Below are 20,661 nucleotides of genomic sequence, written 5' to 3' on the forward strand. Positions count from 1 at the left end.
ACTTGCCTATTACATACAAGTCCCTAGGATCAATGCCCAGCAACTCAAAAAACAAAACAAAACAAAAGCAGTATGAGTGAGTCTTAGAACTATCTAAAATCTTGACTGTGGTGATTGTAAACAAATCTACAATGAGTACATATAAAATTGATGATCGTTGTACATAACAGATGTCAATGTCAGACACTGTCAATTTCCTGGTTATGATACTGTATTGTAGTTAATCAAAATTTGTTAATAGAAACCGGGTAAAGGGTGCATAAGCTGTCCCTATGTTGTTTATAACTACAAGAAAGTCTATAGAAATTTCAAAATAAAGTTTTTCTTTTTTAAAGCACATCTTTCAGGGCTGGAGAAATGGCTCAAGAGTTAAGGGCACTTGCTGTTCTTCCAGAGAACCTCAGTTCACTTCCCAGCACCCACATGACAGTTAGCAACCATTTGTAACTCCAGTTCCAAGGGATCTGATGCCCTTGTCTGGCCTACACAGTCACATCCTTCTATTTCACTTTATTTCTGAATCCTAAAATGCTGGATTAGAATAAAATTCTAAGTTTATGAGTCTGATACTAATAAGAAATAAGTACTTAAATAAACAGGGCAAAAGGAAAAGCTTGTACTTGAATAAAAATTCTAACTGATAAATGTAAAACCATGGAAGTATAAAGTAACCACTAGAATGTACTGCAAGGGCTGCTGCAGCGCATTCCTCAGACACATACTCACGTAGAACAGAGCAGAAAGTACATTTGAATAGTTCCAATGACTTTCCCCCAACAATGTGGCTACAGTTTTAATAAGCATGGCACAAAGTCCTACATGTTAAACGTTTGTTCCTCAGACCATGGTACTACTGGCAAGTGGTAGAACTTTTAAGAGGCAAGGTCTTGTGAGGGAAGTCAGGTCACTGGAAGCAAGGCCTGAAAGGTGGGCGTTTGGGCAAAACAAAATCTTTTTTCTAAAAGCCTTTGTTCTCCTAAGACCAATGACATAATAGCATCAAATATATTAGCAATATTCTGCTCTCAAAGAGTAATCTCATAAGGGTTTGTCTCACCTGGCCAGTTCTTGAATTAAGTTTGCAATGCGTCTCTTATCTTCGAGACATAAGTCTTTCAAAGATGCACTCTTCACTCTTCCCTTGCAGAGATTCTAAAACAAAACATCTAGTTAACTTCTTCTAAAAGCAATTTTTAACCAGAGGATATCATGGAATTTACACAGAAATATATAGAACTTCAAAGCAGAAAATGTTCCTACTAAGTACTAGAAAAAGCGTTCGCGTGTCCCTGGTCAGTGGCAGGAAACATGTGTCTAATGAAACCATGAGAATCTTCCTTAAAACAGCCGAAAGACCGCTTAAGATAGACGAAGGCCGGCCGAAGAGGCACTGGTTGCTAAGCACTGAAAACACCCGGTGGTTTGTTCTGAAGGGGCTCAGATCCAGTGTGGATCTAGTGCTTACCACACACCAAGAACATGCTACACACTTCTTACTGTGGCTGCATGTCATTCTCGCTGCAATTACATGGATATCGTTCTTGTTCTACATTAAGGCTACACAGCTTGCCCACGGTTACAGCAGCTAAAGAACAGGATTAGGGTTCAGGGTCCACAGTTCATGCTCTCACATGCTACGCTATTCTTTGTACTACAAAAGGTTCTCACAAGTACTGTAACAATTTCAGAGAGGTCTTCAAAGGCGTCACAAGACAGCTCTATGACACAGAAAAGGAAGAAACTTTGTCTTCCATTGTAGCATTTATGCAACTACCAAAGTAAGCTAACCCAGTTTCTTCAGTAACCCTACATGACCAATGAGCTTAAAATGAACCCTGGAAATAGGAATAATCAAAGATTCAAAGTCTGTAACATACACTAGTGTTTAAATATTTAAATTTGTGTTTAAATATTATTCTTATTTTATGTGTATTCGTGTATTGCCTGCATGTAGGTAAGTGCACCCGTGTCGTGCAATGCCCGCGGAGGACAGAAGAGGCTGTCAGATCCCCTGGGACTGGAGTTACAGACAGTTGTTAGCTGCCTTGTGGGTGCTGGGATTCGAACCTGGGTCTTCTGCAAGAACAACCAGTGTTCTTAACTGCTGAGCCATCTCTCCAGCCCTGGGTGGCTAGATTTTTATTACTTCCTTTATGTATTTACCTCTTTAAAATTTTTTCTGTAATAACTAGAGATTACTGAAAATTAAGGTAGTTTTTGAAAATCAGCTAGAAAATGCAAGAAATTGATGCTTTTATAAATTTTAATTCCTAGTACTTCTAAGTTTAATTTAAACTAGCATTTAAAAGAAGAGAGTCAGACATATATAACTCTGTAGAAAAAGTTTAAAGATGAGCATAAGGTCAGTAGTGTCAACGACTGAAAAAGTCGACCAGGAAAGGAAGAAGGCACTGGATTTGGTGACAGATGTTGCAGATAACCTATGCAAAGATAAGCGCACAGGACAGGTCAAACAAGAGAATCCCCGCACACAGGCCGGAACTTTAGCAGCCACTGTCACTGTTTCTTAAGACAGGGTCTCATGTAGCTTAGGTGGGCTTTGAATGACCGTGAACTTTTGATCCTCCAGCCTCTGCCTCCAGAGTGCTAGGATTACAGGTATGCCATCATACCTGTTTATGCAATGCTAGAGACTGAGCCCAGGTTTTCCTGTACACTAGGCAGGCACTCTACCAACTGGGCTACCTCCCCAGCTAACCATGTGTTTAACAGCAAACCTGAAAACACAAATGTTTATCGCTTAGAGAATAGCACAAGTGTGGCCTATTTATAGAACTCTCTATTTTTATTGTTTCTCTTCTGGCTTCCATTTGTAAACTCATCCTCCCAAGCTCAGCACTGTTAGTGAGGTGGGAACTCTGGAAACTTCATTTCTCCTTTGCTACCCGGATCTCTAATAAACCACACTGACAAAAAGAACTAGAGGGAGACCAGAGGTTTCAGAGGAGAAAGAACATACCCTTCCTGCTTGTTTCCTGTCAGTGCCATTCCTGTCTGTTCCTCACTCTTACAAGCCCTGATGATTCCATTTTATAATTTTTTCTAGAACTTGAAGAACTGGCCTTGACTTATCAGGCCTCCTGAAGGCAGCAAAACTGGTTAGGCTGGTTCCCTGCCACCAGAAGTCCAAGTTTCAAGTTTAAGGAGGCCCTCTTGAAATGTTTTAAATCTCAATAATTCAAACTTGTTCTACTTGATCTTCCAACCCTGGGAAATGGTGATTGTTTCTGCAGTTAATACTTTCAAGACACCTCACTGTTCTTTTTATCTCTTTAGTTTTCTGGTACCTATTCAACAATGTTAGTCAAAAAAACATAAGGATTGACACATTACTTAAAATAAATGAATGATAACAGCTTTTTAAATTCAACAATGTTAGTCAAAAAAACATAAGGATTGACACATTACTTAAAATAAATGAATAACAGCTTTTTAAAAAATATTTTATTATTTTTATTTATTTTTATGTGTATGACTGTACTGCCTGCATGTATGTGCACCCATGTCATGCAATACCCATGAAGGTCATAAGAGGGCACTGGCTCCCCTGAAACCGGAATTATGGATGGTTGTTAGCCACCATGTAGGTGCTGGGAATCAAACCCAAGTCCTCTGCAACAGCAGCCAGCTTTTTAAAAAATATTTTATTATTTTTATTTATTTTTATGTGTATGACTGTACTGCCTGCATGTATGTGCACCCATGTCATGCAATACCCATGAAGGTCATAAGAGGGCACTGGCTCCCCTGAAACCGGAATTATGGATGGTTGTTAGCCACCATGTAGGTGCTGGGAATCAAACCCAAGTCCTCTGCAACAGCAGCCAGTGCTCTTAACCACTGAGCCGTCTCTCCAGCCCCTTATTTAAGCTTTTAGAATTTGCAAAGAACATAGTGAAGAGCAAAGAACTTAGTCCTATAATATACATGCTATGCGTTTACTTATATAAAGTTCCAAATATATTGCCTAAAAATAAAAAATATATTTACTTATGTAGGATAAGGTTTTGAAAACTACCTGCAAGCTAAATTTAGCTCACTTTATACTTTTGTAAACGTAAGTTTATTAAAACATAGCCAAGTCTACTCTTTTACCTACTTCCTAAGGCCATTTTCACAGCACAATAGTAAAGCTACAAAGCTGATGTGTATTTTTTGGCCTACGTAGACTAATATATTTACTATCTGGCCCTTTATAGAAAACACCTGCCAAAAGCCGATAAACAAAAAACAAAGAGTGATAAACAAAACTCAGGTGAGACAATTACCAAAAAAGGTATAAAGGGACACACCTCTACAGCCACTTGACTCACAACAGCATTACTGCAATTCAGAGAATGGTCTTCTCAATGAATGGTGCCGGGCCAACTACCAGTACGGAACTAGAAACCATGACCTTACCTATCACCACATGCACTAACTCCTGAAAATGGAAGACAGCCGTGTCCTGTGTGTTAAGGATGTGTTTGTGCAAGCACTGAGGACTTATACGCACTTGCTTTTCTCTATGTCTTTATCATGTAACGTGATTGACTGTATAAGTCTACACTATCATCTTTAAGTGATGGGGCATTAAAAGACCAATCATTCCTCAAGAGACTTTAGTACCCAGCCTCTATCGGACTCCAAAAGATTACATTCTGAGTCCCAGATACCAGATACTGAGCACAGAACCTAGGTTTTCACTGTTGAATTTCGGTTTTCCTTTGATCTGTTTATTTTTATGCCCTGGTTCTTCCCTTCTGGAATAAGAATATATATAACTTGCTTTTGGTTTTACAGGAGCCAACAGTTAAGAGACTCTGGATATTTAAAGAGACCCCGAGCTTTTTAAAGTGCTGAAAATTTTAAGGACTGTGGGACGTTTAAACTTACATGCATTTTATACTATGATATTAAGATGAGCTCTTGGGGAAGAGAAAGGAAAAGTTAGGGTTTAGCAGCCATGTGTGTAAAGCTGACAAGGATGGGAGCATCGTGGCTCGTCTTGTGAACTTGACACAGCCTAGGGCCATCAGAGGAAGTCTCAACCAGGGGTTATACACATCAAACTGTTCTGTGGCCACGTCTGCTGTTTGACATCGTCTTGACTGATGATTGATGTGGGAAGTCCCTAGCCTACTTGCCACTATCCCTAGGCAGGTGGGCCTAGGCTGTATGAGCAAGCTAGCTGAGCATGAGCCAGGAGCAAGGTGGGGAGGAAGCCAGCAGAGAGTGTTCTGCCACAAGTTCTGCTTAAGATCCTATCCTGACCTCCCTCAGTGAACTGTAACCTGGAACCCAAATGAACCATTGCCCCCCCACCAAGTTGCTTATGGTCAGAACAGTTTATCACAGCAACAGAATGAAACTAGGGCTCTGTGCAAAGGAAACAGTGAGTGATCAGCTAAGAGCCTCTATTTAGCACCCTCTCTGGATGCACCACACCATTGATGCCAGTGTCATCAGGAATAGCAGAGACACAACTGGACCATTTCTACTCCAAATGGCATCCAAGAAGACATGGCCTCGGGTTCTACTAAATCATACATGCTACCAAACACAATCATCAGCAAGAGATATTACAAATATCTTCAAGACTAGAAGTTAGGGATTGTAAAACTTTTCCTATAAATGGTCTGTGTTGTTTGTTTCTCCATTGCTGTGACAAAACACTCTGACCACTACCAATTTGGGGAGGAAAGGGTTTATTTATCTTACATCTCCCAGGTTACAGCTCATCGGGGAGTCCTAGGTAGGAACTCAGGGCAGGAACCTGGAGGCAGGAGCTGGAGCACAGGCCATGGAGGAACTCTGCTTACTGGCTTGCTCCCTGGCCCCTGCTCAGCCTGCTTTCTTATGCGACAAAGGCCCACCTGCCCAGGGGTGGCATCACCCACAGTGGGCTGGATCCTCCCACACCACTCAACAGTCAAGAAGATGCCCTTCAGACATGGCCACAGGCCAGTCTAATGGAGGAAATTCCCCAATTGAGGCTCCCTCTACCCAGGTGTGTAAAGTTGACACTAAAGCTGTCCAGCACAGTCTGACAGCAAAAATTTTACCAACTCTGTGACTGTAACAGAGTAGCAGGTACAGACAACATCTCAAAGAATGAGCATAGTAGGTGCCAGAAAAATATTTATCCAGAAAACAAGCAGCTGTGTAGCTATTTCTTCCAAAATGAAACATTCCTCCTGTAGGGAGGAGGAAGAAGCATAACACTTAGGAAGCTAAAGAAACTTTTCAGGCCCAGAAAGCTCAGAAAGCTACAAGATTCACAAGGCCCCTCTGCAAAGTTTTAGAAACTGTGCACAGTCTTGGGAGAGGAGTCTCTGTGGTGGGGCAGCCTGAAAGTCGGGCAAGGAGCTGCAGAGGCACAACTTTTGGGGGCTGTCACCCATGCTGGGCTGGGCTTTCTGTAGTGCAGCTGCCTTGGAGTTGCCCATGCTTCTCGAAGTAACCCCAGGAAACTCATTGGTTCACCAAGCCAGGCTGAGGCTAAAACGTTTCTTCAGTCTGTTGTCAGTGCCGTCTTAGGTAAACAGAAGTCTGATCAGTTCTCCCAGGAAAAGTCACACATCACAGGCAAAAGGATGAATTTCCCTCAAACCATAGGTTACAAATATGACCTCAATTCTAGTTGAGAAAAGAAAACATAATCGTTGTATCATTGCAGCTAAGTGATTCTTATTAAAACAAAATACTTAGAGTAAAATAAATAGAAGGGAACAGACATGAGCCAAAGGAGGGTGCAGAGAGTATTGTGGAGGGTGAGGTTGGCGACTGGTCTAGGGCTGGGGAGGCAGCTCAGTGGATCAAGCACTTGCCCTGCAAGAGTAAAGAGTGGGGTTTTGGTCCCCAGAGCCCACATAAAAGCCAGGCAGTCCTGACAGCCACCTGGAGTCCCGGCACTCGGGAAGTAGAGACGGGAGCCCTGGGGAAAACCGGCCAGCTAGAGTAGCCAGGACCGGCGCTCTGGGACCAACAGGATCCCCACCTCCATAAATAAAGCAGAGAGCAAGGGCGAAAGACACACGTATCAACCTCAGGCCCGCATACACACATGGACACACGTGTCAGTCAACACATGCTAGCATACATACATGGACAAGGACGACACATATACATATCAAAAAAAGGATAAAGGAAAAAGGAAAGAATTGTGCTGGACGTGGTGGAACACACCTGCAATCCCAGTACCTGAGAGGCAGAGGCAAGAGGACAAACAGCCCAAGGCCAGCCTTGGCTACACAGTGAACCCAAGGCCAGACTGGAATACAGAAGACCCTGTCTCAAAATAATTTCTGAAAAAACAGAAAATGAAGGATCTTGATATTATTTTCTAAGAAAATTCATAATGCATGCTAATTTTCTTTACAAAAGCATCATTCTAACATAAAAGTACAATAACAAATTCACAAGAATAAAAATCATAAAGGATACCTAATTGCAAAAATATTGACAATTTGACCTACTAATGTGAAAAAAATCAAAATATAAATCTTGAGACATATTAGGATGACCCATTTTCTTAACTAAGGCTTAGAGCCAGGTCTATATATTTTAGAGTAAAACTCTTGAGTAATGTAGATACTTTACATTCATACACAGCACTATCAAAAGGTCCTAGAACTTTCTGTATCTCTTATAGATACCAAGTGATCAGGTGTAGATCACCTAACACTTTTTCAAGGTCTTTGGGCAACATTTGTAAACCTAACAAGCTGAGGAGTTGGTAAAGCACCTGCTGCACAAACACAGACACCTGGATTCAGACCTCTCACACCCACCGAAGTCAGGTGTAGTGCTGTGTACCTGCGCCTCTAGCATGGAGGGCAGAGGGGAGACAGGCAGACTCCTGGAGCTTGACTAGCCAGACAACTGTAAGCTCTGAGCTCAGTGAGAGACCTATGTTAAAGAAAGTGCATATAGGGGCTAGAGAGATGGCTCAGTGGTTAAGAACACTGTTCTTGCAGAAGACCTGGGTTTAAATTCTAGCACCCACATGGCAACGAACAACTGTCCATAACTCCAGTCCCAGGAGATCTGATAGCCTCTTCTGTCCTCCGTGGGTATTGCACAACACAGCTGCACTTACCTACATGCAGGCAATACACAAATACACATAAAATAAAAATAAATAAAACATTTTTAAAAAGTACACATATCGCATGTGAACATACATGAACACACTCTCTCTTTCTCTCTAGCTCTCTCTCTCTTAACAAAAAGTAAAAAAAAAAAAAATACTGACCTGTTCAGCTACTGAATCTCCTGCACCTTTTAAAGATGCCATAGAGACCGAAGCATCAGGGACCCTGGAAGTCTTAACTTTCACATCAGCTTGGGGACTTATCAACTTGTGTCTTGATTTGATATTTCCTTCTGTAGAAATTCCCAAGAATTTTCATTAAACAAGGCCTCAAAATTATATCTTCTTATTCTTTTCAACGTTCTCACATCCCCATTACTTCTCTACTTCTCTCTCTCAGCACATACACAATCATGAAAAAGCTGTCTTAAGAAATTATTCAATAATTCAATTCAAACTCTTAAAAGTTGCTATGAACATTCATAAGTCCCATTATAGTATGGCAAGATAACTTAGAGGAAAGATGCGCTTTACCTAACAGCATCTTCAACGATTTCATTTGACTACTAGTAAGCACTGAAGCTTACTTACACCTGTATCAAGTTTTCACATTTTCCTTTGAGGTATTAAATTTTTAAATTTCAAAAAGAATCTCATCTCTTTTGTATATGAAATACTCTACACGTTTATAAAAGCTTGCCTGCCCAGCCAGTATTTCAAATCGTAAGGGGTATGGTCAAATATTCAAAAACATTTGATTTTTTGGATTCAGTTAAGAAACTTTTCTCGTGGATTTTCCTGCACCCAGTTCCAAATACACGTCTGTCCTGCTATCTTACGTCCTCCTGACATGTAAGAAATGAAGGACACGTCCAAACTCTCCGCACAGGTCATACCTGGAACATATACCACCGACTGCTCTTCATCCGAAACTGAGGAGGACATGAAGGAAAATGTTGCAAAACATAAAATATCCAAACACTGCTCTCCTCATGAACGTCTATAATTCTTCATCTTTTGACGTGAGAATTTATAATTTTTTAAAACAAAGTCAGAAAGTAACTGAAGTATAACAAAAACAATATTGCATAAAAGTTCAGCTTCAGATAATCATAACTACAAATTTAGAAAAATGTTGGAAAGTCATCATCCATACAACTTTATTCACCTTTATTCCCAATAGGACACCTTGGGCAACACACTCTGCCATTAGGCTACTTTCCTTTAGTGAACAAGGAGTTAAGTACTGTGGAGAATCTGACAGTTATTGTAGACAGGAAGAACAAATCATTTCAAGATAGGCATCATCTTCAAAGATCAATGTTTGGGGGCAAGTCAGTCACGCAAATACAGAGGGAAGTTATTCTCCTGCAGTGTACTTGTGGAATGTCTCTAAGGAGGAGCAGTGAGCAAGGTCTGGGGCAATAACTCGGTGGTAGATGGCTTGCCTAGGACAGCATGCTTCTGGGCTCCATCCCCCACAAACCCAAGACTCCTAAGAGCACTCTGGCAGTGCCACTGTCCTCCTGCTTGGCGTCTCTCAGCTCTCTGCAGTCCCTGTACCATCTACCACAACTTTAAGATCTGGTCACTAGGCTAGGTATGGTGGTGCACTCTGATCCGAGCACTTAGGAGATGAAAACAGAAGGATCAGGAGACTAAGGCCCATCTCCACTACTTGAGTCCCTGTCCCCAAAAAGCAACCATAAAAAAATTTTGGCTGATAATGAACAACAACACTAAATTTTCAATTTCCTCAAACAGCAGGGATGAGGTTTAGGCAGTTTTAGGAGAATTAGAATCATTAATTCACCAACAGACAATCTACGAATAGTTTCATGAAATGAAATGGTGAGGTCTCTTGAACAACAGAAACCATTCTTTATTTTATATCCCTTAGGATCAACACAGGACCTTGTATATACAGTGGCACTCAATAAATGTTTACTTGATATTTGAAACACACTTGAAACCAACAAAAAAAAAAAAAACAAAAAACAGGAAGAGAACAGCCCGCTGAGACCCACTTAGCTTCATTTGGACTTGGAAGCTCACTATGTATTTCTCCCTCTGACACACCCTCCATTTTTATCCTCAACTAATACCTTTGTTTCCTATTTCCTCAGGAAAAACAAACTGTGAAACCCTTCCTCAGGTTTTGGCCAGCATATCTAACCACCTCTTTTGCCTCCATGCCCACAGAACCCATTTTCTCCTCTCGCTACAGAAGCACTTAGGCTCTTGTCTAAAGCCAATGGAGCTGTCTTTCCTTCTCACTCTGGGGTATTGCTAATGATCTTCTCCCTCCTCCTTTGACCTATGAATCAATCATTTTTCTCTATTAACTGTTCCTACAGACATCTAAACATGTCAAATTTTCTTTTTTTCAGAAAAAGGAACATCTCTTGGTGTGCCTTCTAGCTACTGAACCCTCTGCCCCTCTTCGCAGACAGACTTCTTGTAAGACCTCCAATTCCCCTCCATCTCATCAGTCTCACACCTACCTCCATCAAGTTTTAGTTTTATCAACCCAATGAAACTACTTTAAACAAACTTTTTTTTTTTTGGTCTTTTTGAGACAGGGTCTCCCAGTAGCCTCAGCTGGCCTGGAACTCACTATGTAGACCAGGCTGCCTTGAACTCACAGAGATCCACCTCCCTCTGCCTCCTGAGTGCTGGGATTAAAGGTGTGCGCCACCACACCCAGCTAAACAAACTTTTAATGTCCTGTCTTAGTGAATCTATCAACCAATACTCAGGCTTCTTGGTACTCGATCAATAACATTTGATTTACATGACCACTGACTTCAAAATACCATTCTGCTGAGCTTCAAAGGCAGCAGAATCACAACTCTCACTTTGCAGCAGTTCCTGCTCTTTCCCCTTCACCTCCTCCTAGTCTGGCCGCTGCTAGACACTTTGCAGAGTCCTAGGGCCCCTGACTTCAAGCTTTTCCTGCGCTTTATACTGGTGAGCTCACTCAAGTCTGTCTTTTTTTCTCCTTAAGCGGTATAGGAACCAGTCACCTTTTATTGGACATGAGCTCTCAGTCAGGCTATGGAAAGATATAGCCTTAGCTGAATTCTCCATGGACAGGAACTGGGCAGGTGGTCATGCTCAGGAGTGCAGTGCCCTTCACACTGTGGTACTAATTGCTCATGTCTGAGTTTCTTGTAAGACAGGCAGTAGCTGAGGAGCACGCAGGCTGCAGCACTACAGTGAGGCTGCCGATGCTCCCTATCCTCAGGCTGATGTACTTGTGGTACTGGCATGCTGTCTCTGAAGAGCTCCAACAACGCCTTGGGAGGCAGGATCCCACAGTGGCATCCAGCTCCACAGCTCTCTTAGTTTAATTTCTTTGAGTTTCTTCTCCTTCAGAGGAACAAGCAAAGCCATCTTGGAGTCCTGGTGTCTGCAGACTCAAGTCTATGTCTTTAAATATGATCAATAAATTGACTATTGCCAAATTCATCTCTATCACAAGCCTATCTTCTGTAATTGCTGTTGCCATTTAGACCATAGAAGCCTCACACCCAGGAAGCCCAGTATTGAAGACCTTACTTTCATCTCAAAGGTTGTTCCTCACACAGCCTTTCCCGTCTCAGTCACAATTCCATCCTGCCAGCTCCCCAAACCAAAACAAAACATGCAGTTATTCTTGACTTCTGTCCTCTCCTATTCACAGAAAATTCTGTTGGTACAACCTTCAACAGCCACCTCTAGTCCAACAACATCTGACCAACAATGTCACATCAATCCAAGCCACCATTCCTCTCACCAGGATTACTGTCACTATGTCCTAACCACTCTCTCCTGTTCACATAACTCCTCAACATTCTACTCTGTGCACAGGGGTCAGAACAAAGATTGAAAAGCAAGCTTCATGTCAAGCTGGGCATTTTGGTACACAACTTTAATCCCAGCACCCGGGGTAGGGAGAAGAGATCAGTGGCTCTCTATGAAGTCGAGGCCACCCTGGTCTACACAGGAATTCCAGATCAGCTGGGGCAACAGGGAGTCTCTGTCTCAAATACAACAACCCCATGTCACTCCTCATTCGGAATAAAAACTCAAGGCCTTCACAAGGGCCTAGAAGCTCAAGACCTGACTCTTGCACCCCACCTTCCCCACCTCATTTCTTGATACTCTTCCCCTCACTCCTTCATGGCATCCTTGCATTTGTTAGGAAACGAATCAAGCTCCTGATCCTGCTTTTGTGTTTATGCTTTATTTTTCCACATAGCTTGCTCTCCTTAATCTTCATGGCTTATTCACTCATGACCTTTAGGACTTCAGTAGTTGTGCTGAATAGCTTTAGTGTGAACTTGACACACCTGGGTAGAGGGAGCTTCAGTGGGGGAACTGCTTCAATGGGGGAACTGCCTCCACTGGACTGGCCTGTGGCCATGTCTGTGGGGAATCTTCATGATTGGTGAGTGATGTGGGAGGGCCCAGCCCACTGTGGGTGGTGCCACCCCTGGGCAGGTGGGCCTGTGTTGTATAAGAGAGCAGGCTGAGCAGGGGTCAGGGGAGCAAGCCACCAAGCAGAGTTCCTCCATAGCCTGTGCTTCAGCTCCTGCCTCTAGGTTCTTGCCCTGAGTTCTTCCTTGGGCTCCCTGATGAACTGTGACCCAGGAGATGAAAGATAAACCCTTTCCTCCCCAAATTGGTAGTGGGCAGAGTGTTTTGTCATAGCAATGGAGAAACAAACTAGGACAGTAGTAAATACCTTTTTTTAATTTTTTATTTTATTTTATGTGTATGCGTCTATTGCCTGCAAATAGGTAAGTGCACCCCATGCCCGCAGAGGTCAGAAGAGGCTGTCGGATCCCCTGGGACTGGAGTTACAGACAGTTGTTAGCTGCCATGTGGGTGCTGGGATTCGAAACCGGGTCTTCTGCAAGAACAACCAGTGTTCTTAACTGCTGAGCCGTGTCTCCAGCCCATAAATAACTTCTTAAGACAAGGCCTCCCTATAGCCCCAGCTGGCCTGGAATTCGCTAAGTAGACAGGCTGACCTTGATCTCACAGAGATCATTGCCTCTGCCTCCCAAGTGATGGGATTAAAGGTGTGCACCACCATGCCCAGCTCACACACAACTTCTGACTGAGGGCTGCACTTCTGTACTTAGCACTGCACAATTCTCTCCAGCTACAGCCCCTCTACTCTTCTCCTTATCCTGCTTTAGTTTTCACTGTAGCGTTTATGACTAGAAGACATATATTTCATCTCAATAAAATATTATCATCAACTGGGGAAGAAGGGAAGCCAGATGGGATGGAAGCCGGATGGGAAGAAAAAGAGACGAATGAATCTTGGAATAGGAAACCCAGAGGGAAATGTGATGCCCTCAAAACCCCATGAGAAATGCCCATATGGTACTTGGGAAGGAGCAGAGTGCCATACAGAAGAGAACTCCCTTTGAGTGGTTGGTGAGAGTAGTCCAGGAGACTTCCAAAATAACACAGGCCATTGCCAAAGCTCTTGGTTATCTCCCAGAACTAGTAGGTAAGACCCTACTGCTGAAGACAGAACAATCTTCAGAGATAGGACTTGGAGCAATGGAGCAGGAAATAGACCTGAAAGCCTTCTAACCAAAATTTAGTTCTCATAATGCTAGATAATAATATGCAAACTGTAAGGGAGAAAAACAATCAATGGTCCAACCCAGGATCAAAGCCTAAAATCCGTAAGGACCGGCACAGCAAACTACCTCTATTGGTGCAGTAGTGGCACTGTTATCTGGGGGGCAACCAACAGCTATCTAATTAGACTTCAAGCCCTCTCAATGGGAGTGAATTCATGGGTGGCACTGTAAACTCAGCCAAATAGACACAGCAAGAGAGGACATTGATCCTAGAGAAAACTCTCTTTCCTATCTCTAGACAAATGAAATTCTTTACCATATGCTAAATATGGATCCTTATATTTACAGACAAGCATACCGTACACCACTCATCTAAGAAGCTTCTTTTTGCAATAGATGGAGGATACTGAAGAATTACACAACTGGTCAGACACAGAGAATATATGTCTGAGAGATGCCCAGTCCTAGGTGACACATCTACAGTTGAACCTCTATGCCTAAGGCTCAGGGAACATAGTGGAACAAGGGGTAGAGAAAACAAACGCATCCTTCAACTACCTTCCTTTATACAACAGAGTATGGTACACACAGAAGGTCACAACTGGCCAAGTTTTAAAAAATGAGACTGCAGAGTGTGTATCCTCAGGTAGGACTCCTACATTGAACTTCACTCACTCATGGCTCAATGATTATAGTGGAAGATGGGGCAGATAGACTGAAAAAGCCAGGATTTGCTCATGAACACAGGGAAGCAGAGGCATTCAGGCCACTGGAAACTTGTGGCAATGCTGGCATCGAGCACAAGACCCATGCCAACTCAATTAAACAAGGGCCCAGAAGGGAAGAGAGAAATGGGGGCGGGGGGAGGGGTGCTAGACTGAGATCTATTGGAGACTGATTGCTATTGGGTGAGGGAGAGTATGCCTTGCATATGATCTCTAGATGGGCTGACTAGTCTCCAGGGGACGAATTTGCACTGAAGGACATCTGGGTACAAATGCTTCACTGGATGGGACTTAACATGTATGGCCGTAATACATGAGATCTGGTGGGGAGGTGGTGGAGCAGGGATGGGGGGGGTCTAAATTTGATTAAGAACTGTTGTATGAAATTACAAAAGATCAATAAAATTATTTTTAAAAAGAATGTGATGATTTTAGAGAGCTGGAGAGACAGCTCAACAGTTAAGAGCCCCTGGCTTCTCTTCCACAGAAGCAGGGTTTGATTCCCAGCACCCACATGGCAGCTAACAACCATCTGTAATGCCAGTTCCAGGGGATCCAACCCCTTCTTCTGTCCTCTGTAGGCTTTGCACAACATGAGTGCACTTACATACATGTAAGCAAAACACATACACATAAAGTAAAAATAAATCAGTTTTTTAAAAAAGAACGTGATGATTTTCATGCTGTATGTTCAATTTTGCATTCATTCACAAACAAAAAAAGAATGCCTAGTTTACAGTAAGCCACCTATGAAATGAAAACAAAACTGATCATTTTTCGAGGCATGGGTCCAATAACTTTTGGGTTTTTTTAATCTCTTCAAATCATTCAAAATATATAAGAAAACCTAATATTTTTACCTACCATCCATCTGTAATTTCTTTACAAATAGAAAATAAAAACTCTAAACTAAAAGCAACATTTATTTATTTATTTACTTACTTTTTGGTCTTTTTGAGACAGTGTCTCCCTATACTCCCAGCTGGTCTAGAACTTGCTATCTAGACCAGGCTGGCCTTGATCTCAGAGATCTACCTGCCTCTGCCTGCCACAGGAGTGCTGGGATTAAAGGTCCGCTCCATCATGCCCAGCTAAACTCAGCATTTTAAAAAATAACATTTGAATTTGTCTCCATGCAACTTATCCTTTCCAATAATACACAAACTACTTCATTTTATCAAGAATCCAAATATTTACCTTCGTATATACAATTTTCAAACAAACATGTAATTTTTTAAAAGCTCAAATAGACAAAAACTGTACCAAATGTATTCTAAACTTATGTGCCACTTTATTCCTATATGGCTTTAGAAGTACCTCAATATCTTAATGCAAATATCTATATATACACCCTCAGGACTGAACAGGAATTGAAGTAGGATTCCAGCAGCAGTGGAACCCTGTGAGTTTTCAATCATTTCCCAGCAACACATGTATAGACAATTATTATTGACCACAGATATTTTGAGGCAAATTATTTTTTACATCAACATAAAATCATCACCTATTTTTGAGACTCAACGGCAGAGATGATAACTACTGCCTTAAAGTACACATTTGTTAGTACTTATTAATACTGCAAATGATAATCTACTGAATGCATATTAGCTATCAAACTTAACCTATGGAATGAATGACTACTTATAACACTACTATGAAACATAATAGATTAGCAAAGAAATTTATAATTGAAGGAACATATTTTACAAGAAGATTTAACCTACTAAATGACAACGTGGTATCCTCATTATTTATACATTACATGTCAACATCTTGTGAAAACAGCAATGAATCACACTGTGCAGGAGATACAAACTCACAAGAGTTTAAAAAACTGGAAATCAATCACTGATGATCTGTCCTCTCATGATGGAAACTTGTAGGACTAAGGAATCTCTCCACCACAGTGCTCTAATCATTCAGGGGAAGCATTGAAAATCTTTTACTCACTAGTGTGCAAAGAATACCCTATCGTTAGTGTGTATTATTTAGCCTTTTCCTAGTAAAAAATTCACTATAAAGACTCTGGAGGGGGCTAGGAAATAATCATCAATATGACAGAAAGAAATCAAGATCCAAAGACCAAATGGTTCACAGCCATCTGTTTTCCAGCAAAAACTCAGTAACAATGTACATTTAACACTGCTCTTTTATGCCCTATGGAGATTCATAAGGAAAATCTCAGAGGCTGAATGTTCAAGGTCATTAGATGAAACAGGCTGAGGGAAAAGATTGTGCAGCTCCCTTCTTACATCTGAATTTCTACTGGATGTAAACTCCATATTTTCTGAACAATTTCAATTTCTCATCGCCAGTGGGTAAACCTGAGTTCTGTACATTAACTATCCAGAGTGAGGGGAAATGTGAGAGATATGGAACGCATTCACTTCTGAATTAAACAGTGAGAGGTATGACTACTTATTAGTTCAGGGCTGCGTAGATTTGGGACACACACTGTTAATTAACTTGTTCAGTCCCTCTGACCTATGTCACCTCTATTATATATTAGAACAGTGTCATTAGTTGTTATAAGCAAATAACCCTTAAAAATCATCTCTGCCACAAAATTCTGTTTCATGAAGGAAAGACTCATCCCAATCTCCTGACTTCCTGACACATACTCTTTCTCTTCAGCAAAGTTACTTTAAAGATGCATTAGTATGCTTTCTTCCGCACTGCATGTAGGTGATTTCCTTTGCTTCTCACCAACCTATCAGACAAGTATAATTAGGTTTACCAAGTGTGTAACACGAAACACTCAGCAAACACAGAATGCAGGAGTATTTCTCTCTGCACACACTCTAATCTTGGTAACTCAATAAAGGAGACTGGCAATACAATTTTCCAAGTTTCACTGGGAGCACATTTTGCAGAGTGATTCTGCTAAAGGTAAAAGCAATTCTCGAAACAACGTCATCACCACTCCTCATCAATCGGCCAAGCAACCAAACAACTGGCCTCTTGCGGGCTCCCAGGAGCTCTGCATTTCCTCTCTCAAATAATGCCCACTAGCAAGGAAGCACATTACCAAGAAGAAAGCTTAGGATGCAGCAGTTAACCTAATCCCGGAGAAAGAGCCACTGTGAAAAATTCCAGTTATCGAACTGAGAATTCTAACTACTGCGCGGCCAGAAAGGGCAAGAGATTCTTGAACTAATACAATCTCCACACTTCATTCCGCACCAGGGGTGACCCATCATCTGCAAGTCAGCACTGCTTTACTTCCTCGTCCCAGGGAAGCCTTCACCCCGCTGTGGATGCACTGGGAAAACCTGCAGCATCACTTCGGGGCCAAACAGCCCAGGGTCCTGATTGGCTCCTAGGGGTGCAGACTGTGGGTAATTCTAAATCCAGAGAGAAGAGGTCCAGTGCAGCCGGCCACCGGCGGTGTGCACCCGTCCTCCTCCCCTCCGGCCTGCAGGTCCTGCTGCAGCGCGGGGCCCACCGCGCCACCCCGATGGAGTCCGCAACCGGGACCTGCGCAGCCCGAGGCTGGGCGCAGACCGCAGGCCACCTCCGCGGCGCCCCGCATCCCCCGGCGCTGCCCCGCTCGGATCCCCAGCTGTACAGGCGGGTCCCACCCTGGGCCTCGCGCACCGGTCCTCGCCACCCCAAAGGGCGCGGCGCCCCCTTAGCAGCGGGGCAAAGGATACAGTCGCGGCTCCAGAACGCCGAGCCGCCCGGCAGGAAGGGGCCCGCCGCGCCCGCCATCTTGAAACAACCGCCACTCGCGGAGTCGCGCCGGGTCCGCCACGCCCAGGCCTCCAGGCTCGGGCCCCATTGGCCGTCAGGCGCAGAGGCCCGCCCCCGTTGACGCCACGGGCAGCGGCGAGGCCAGAAGTTCCCGGCCCAGGCCAGGCGGGGTCGCGGAAATGTGAGGGCAGTCCCGGGCCAGGTCTGCGGGAACAAGCGGGCGGGAACAAGCGGTCGGAGGAGCAGGGGCTGCTGCAGCTGCGGTAGCAGCCCGGACCGCCCATCTCCGCCCGGCTGAACCGTCAGGCTCCGAGAACTACAACTCCCGTCATGCCCTGATCCCCACCGCCGCAGCGCTGAGGCGGGGTCGGGCGCTCTTGCCTGCGGGCCGGCAGTCTACTGCGGCGCCCGGTGCCTACGGCGCGCGCGGAGCCGGGACGAGAGCTATGGAGGAGGCGCCTCTGCCGCCGGGCAGCAGCAAGCCGCACCTGGAGAAGCTGACTCTGGGCGTCACCCGCATCCTCGGTGAGCGGGGCGGGGCGGGGTGGCGAGCTGCCGAGCGCGACGCGGGGCGGCACTGCTCGGGGTAGGGCCGCCGCGGACTCGGGAGCGGGTGGAACTAAACCTCAGTTCCCGAAGGTTCCACGCACCGGACGGGAAGGAAGGCCGGAGCCCCGCAGCTCCTGGAGGGCGGGTCTCTGGGAGGCTTCGTCCCGCCGGCCGTGCGTTTGGATGCACGCCCTGCCTATGCGGAGGAACTGAGGAAAGGGGTGCTGCCAACCTCCCGGGCCAACCTAGCACATGCGTGCACAGCACCAGGCTAGTGGGAAGGGGGCAAAGCCGGCGGCGCCGAACGATGGAGTTTTTCTTTCATTCGGCATGTATTTAGTAAGCACCAATATGTGTTAGGCTCTGGGACCGCGACGATCAAAGAAACAGTTCAGTGGAAGAAATAAACAGTAGCTTCCTAACAGCCCGAAAGCAGGTTCATAATCTATCATCATCTAGCGATGATCAGTGTAGCGCAGAGACGCAGAGGTAGCCGGCCTTACTGGGAAGTTACGGAGATGATTTTAGCTTTTCAGAGGCAAATGAGTTAGCCAGGAAGTCTAGCAGGGATAACACCACCTGAGTAAGCCAAGAAAGCGTGTGAATGCTTTCCTGTCCGTACGAATGAAATCTTTTTTTTTTTTTTTTTTTTTTAAATGATGACCCACAAGTTCCCCGCATGATCTGGCGGCATCTTTCCGCGTTCGCTGTTTTGACCGCTGTGAACCGCTTGCTGTTAGGGTCGTAACCATAAAGACACTAGGCTTGTTCTGCTTCCAGCCGTTTCTAATTTGCTTGGCCTTCTGGAATTATCCCCCTCTCAATGTCTGCTTGCATCATTCAGGTTTCTAATCAAACTAGCGTTGTCTCAGAGAAGCCGTCCCCAAATACAGTTCTGATTACCCCGTTCCCTTTTGCTTTCTTTCCTTACCTCATTTCCTTTCATCTTTGCAGCAGTTTTGTTTTTAAAGTATGTACACATTTGACCCTTTTCTATAATAGAAATCGGAAACCAAGTGTGATTTATTCTAGGGATGTGTGGTTTTTTTTTTAGTATGTGAAAATCAATGTAATGGAACTTGTTAATAGAATAAAGGAGAAAAACCACATCATTGCTTCATCTAAATAGATGCAGAAAGGTACTTGACAAATCCAGCTCCCTTCATGACAAAGAATAACTTATTTTAGAAGTAGAATCTACCAGGGATATATGTACATCTGTAACCCCAGCACTGGGAAGGCGGTAAGGTTGTGATTTCAAGTCAGGCTGGGCCAGTACTGAGATCTTTTCTTTAAAAAAAGAGCAAAAAAGAAAAAAACGAAAAAACAGAGTGGACTTTCTCATTTTGGTTATCTGTGAAAAAGCCCACCTGTAATACCATGATGAAAGACCATCTAACATGACCCTTCAGACCAAGAACAACAACAGTAAAAATGTGCCGTAGGTCAGAAAAGCCTACACCAGGTTTGATTCACTAAGAGAATTGTAAGATTTAGGAGGTAGCCAGAGTCGTGGCTAATTTTATTAAAACAAAAAGAGATAAAACAAAAACAGAGAAAATGCCTGAAAGGAAGTTAAGGAAGCCAGGTGCAAATTTTCAAGAGTCCTCACTCAATGAAACCACTTGGGTCATTCTTAATTTCCCTAGCAACTTGTAAAAGAATCAGATCATACATAAAAATTAAGTCCAAATGAATCTTAAACAGAACTAAAACTAAAAAACTCTTGGAAGTCTTTGTTCTCATTCTCTATTTAAACTCATGCTTGTGCTTTAATAAACGAGACTTGATCAGAAAAAAAACAACAAAAACTCTTGGAAGTCTTTGTTCTCATTCTCTATTTAAACTCATGCTTGTGCTTTAATAAACGAGACTTGATCAGAAAAAAAACAACAAAAACTCTTGGAAGTCTTTGTTCTCATTCTCTATTTAAACTCATGCTTGTGCTTTAATAAACGAGACTTGATCAGAAAAAAAACAACAAAAACTCTTGGAAGTCTTTGTTCTCATT

At 43.4% G+C, this 20,661-nt stretch overlaps 2 protein-coding genes across 6 annotated transcripts in view; one reads left to right on the top strand and one right to left on the bottom strand.

Moving 5' to 3' along the window:
* The window catches only part of Kiaa1328 (KIAA1328 ortholog), a 335,550-nt gene extending 317,139 nt beyond the window's left edge, over positions 1-18,411 (bottom strand). The window contains exons 1-4 of one of the 4 annotated variants that reach the window (XM_008832505.3): positions 18,062-18,219; positions 8,992-9,027; positions 8,258-8,388; positions 1,058-1,152 (exon numbers count right to left, since the gene is read on the bottom strand). In XM_008832505.3, coding sequence (XP_008830727.1) covers positions 1,058-1,152; positions 8,258-8,388; positions 8,992-9,027; positions 18,062-18,119 — 320 coding nt within the window. In that variant the 5' untranslated portion in view covers positions 18,120-18,219. Of the gene's footprint in view, positions 1-1,057; positions 1,153-8,257; positions 8,389-8,991; positions 9,028-18,061 lie in introns of all 4 variants that reach the window. The other 3 variants (XM_008832506.3, XM_029563283.1, XM_029563282.1) reach the window with 3 other exon arrangements.
* An 82-nt stretch (positions 18,412-18,493) lies between these two features.
* Tpgs2 (tubulin polyglutamylase complex subunit 2) overlaps positions 18,494-20,661 on the top strand; it is a 38,654-nt gene continuing 36,486 nt past the window's right edge. The window contains exon 1 of one of the 2 annotated variants that reach the window (XM_008832507.3): positions 18,494-18,626. In XM_008832507.3, the coding sequence (XP_008830729.1) occupies positions 18,548-18,626 (79 nt within the window). In that variant the 5' untranslated portion in view covers positions 18,494-18,547. The remainder of the gene's footprint in view (positions 18,627-20,661) is intronic. The other variant, XM_029563288.1, reaches the window with a different exon arrangement.

Source organism: Nannospalax galili, unplaced genomic scaffold, assembly GCF_000622305.1.
Source record: "Nannospalax galili isolate Female #2095 unplaced genomic scaffold, S.galili_v1.0 scaffold15, whole genome shotgun sequence".
In the NCBI taxonomy this organism is placed as follows: domain Eukaryota; kingdom Metazoa; phylum Chordata; class Mammalia; order Rodentia; family Spalacidae; genus Nannospalax; species Nannospalax galili.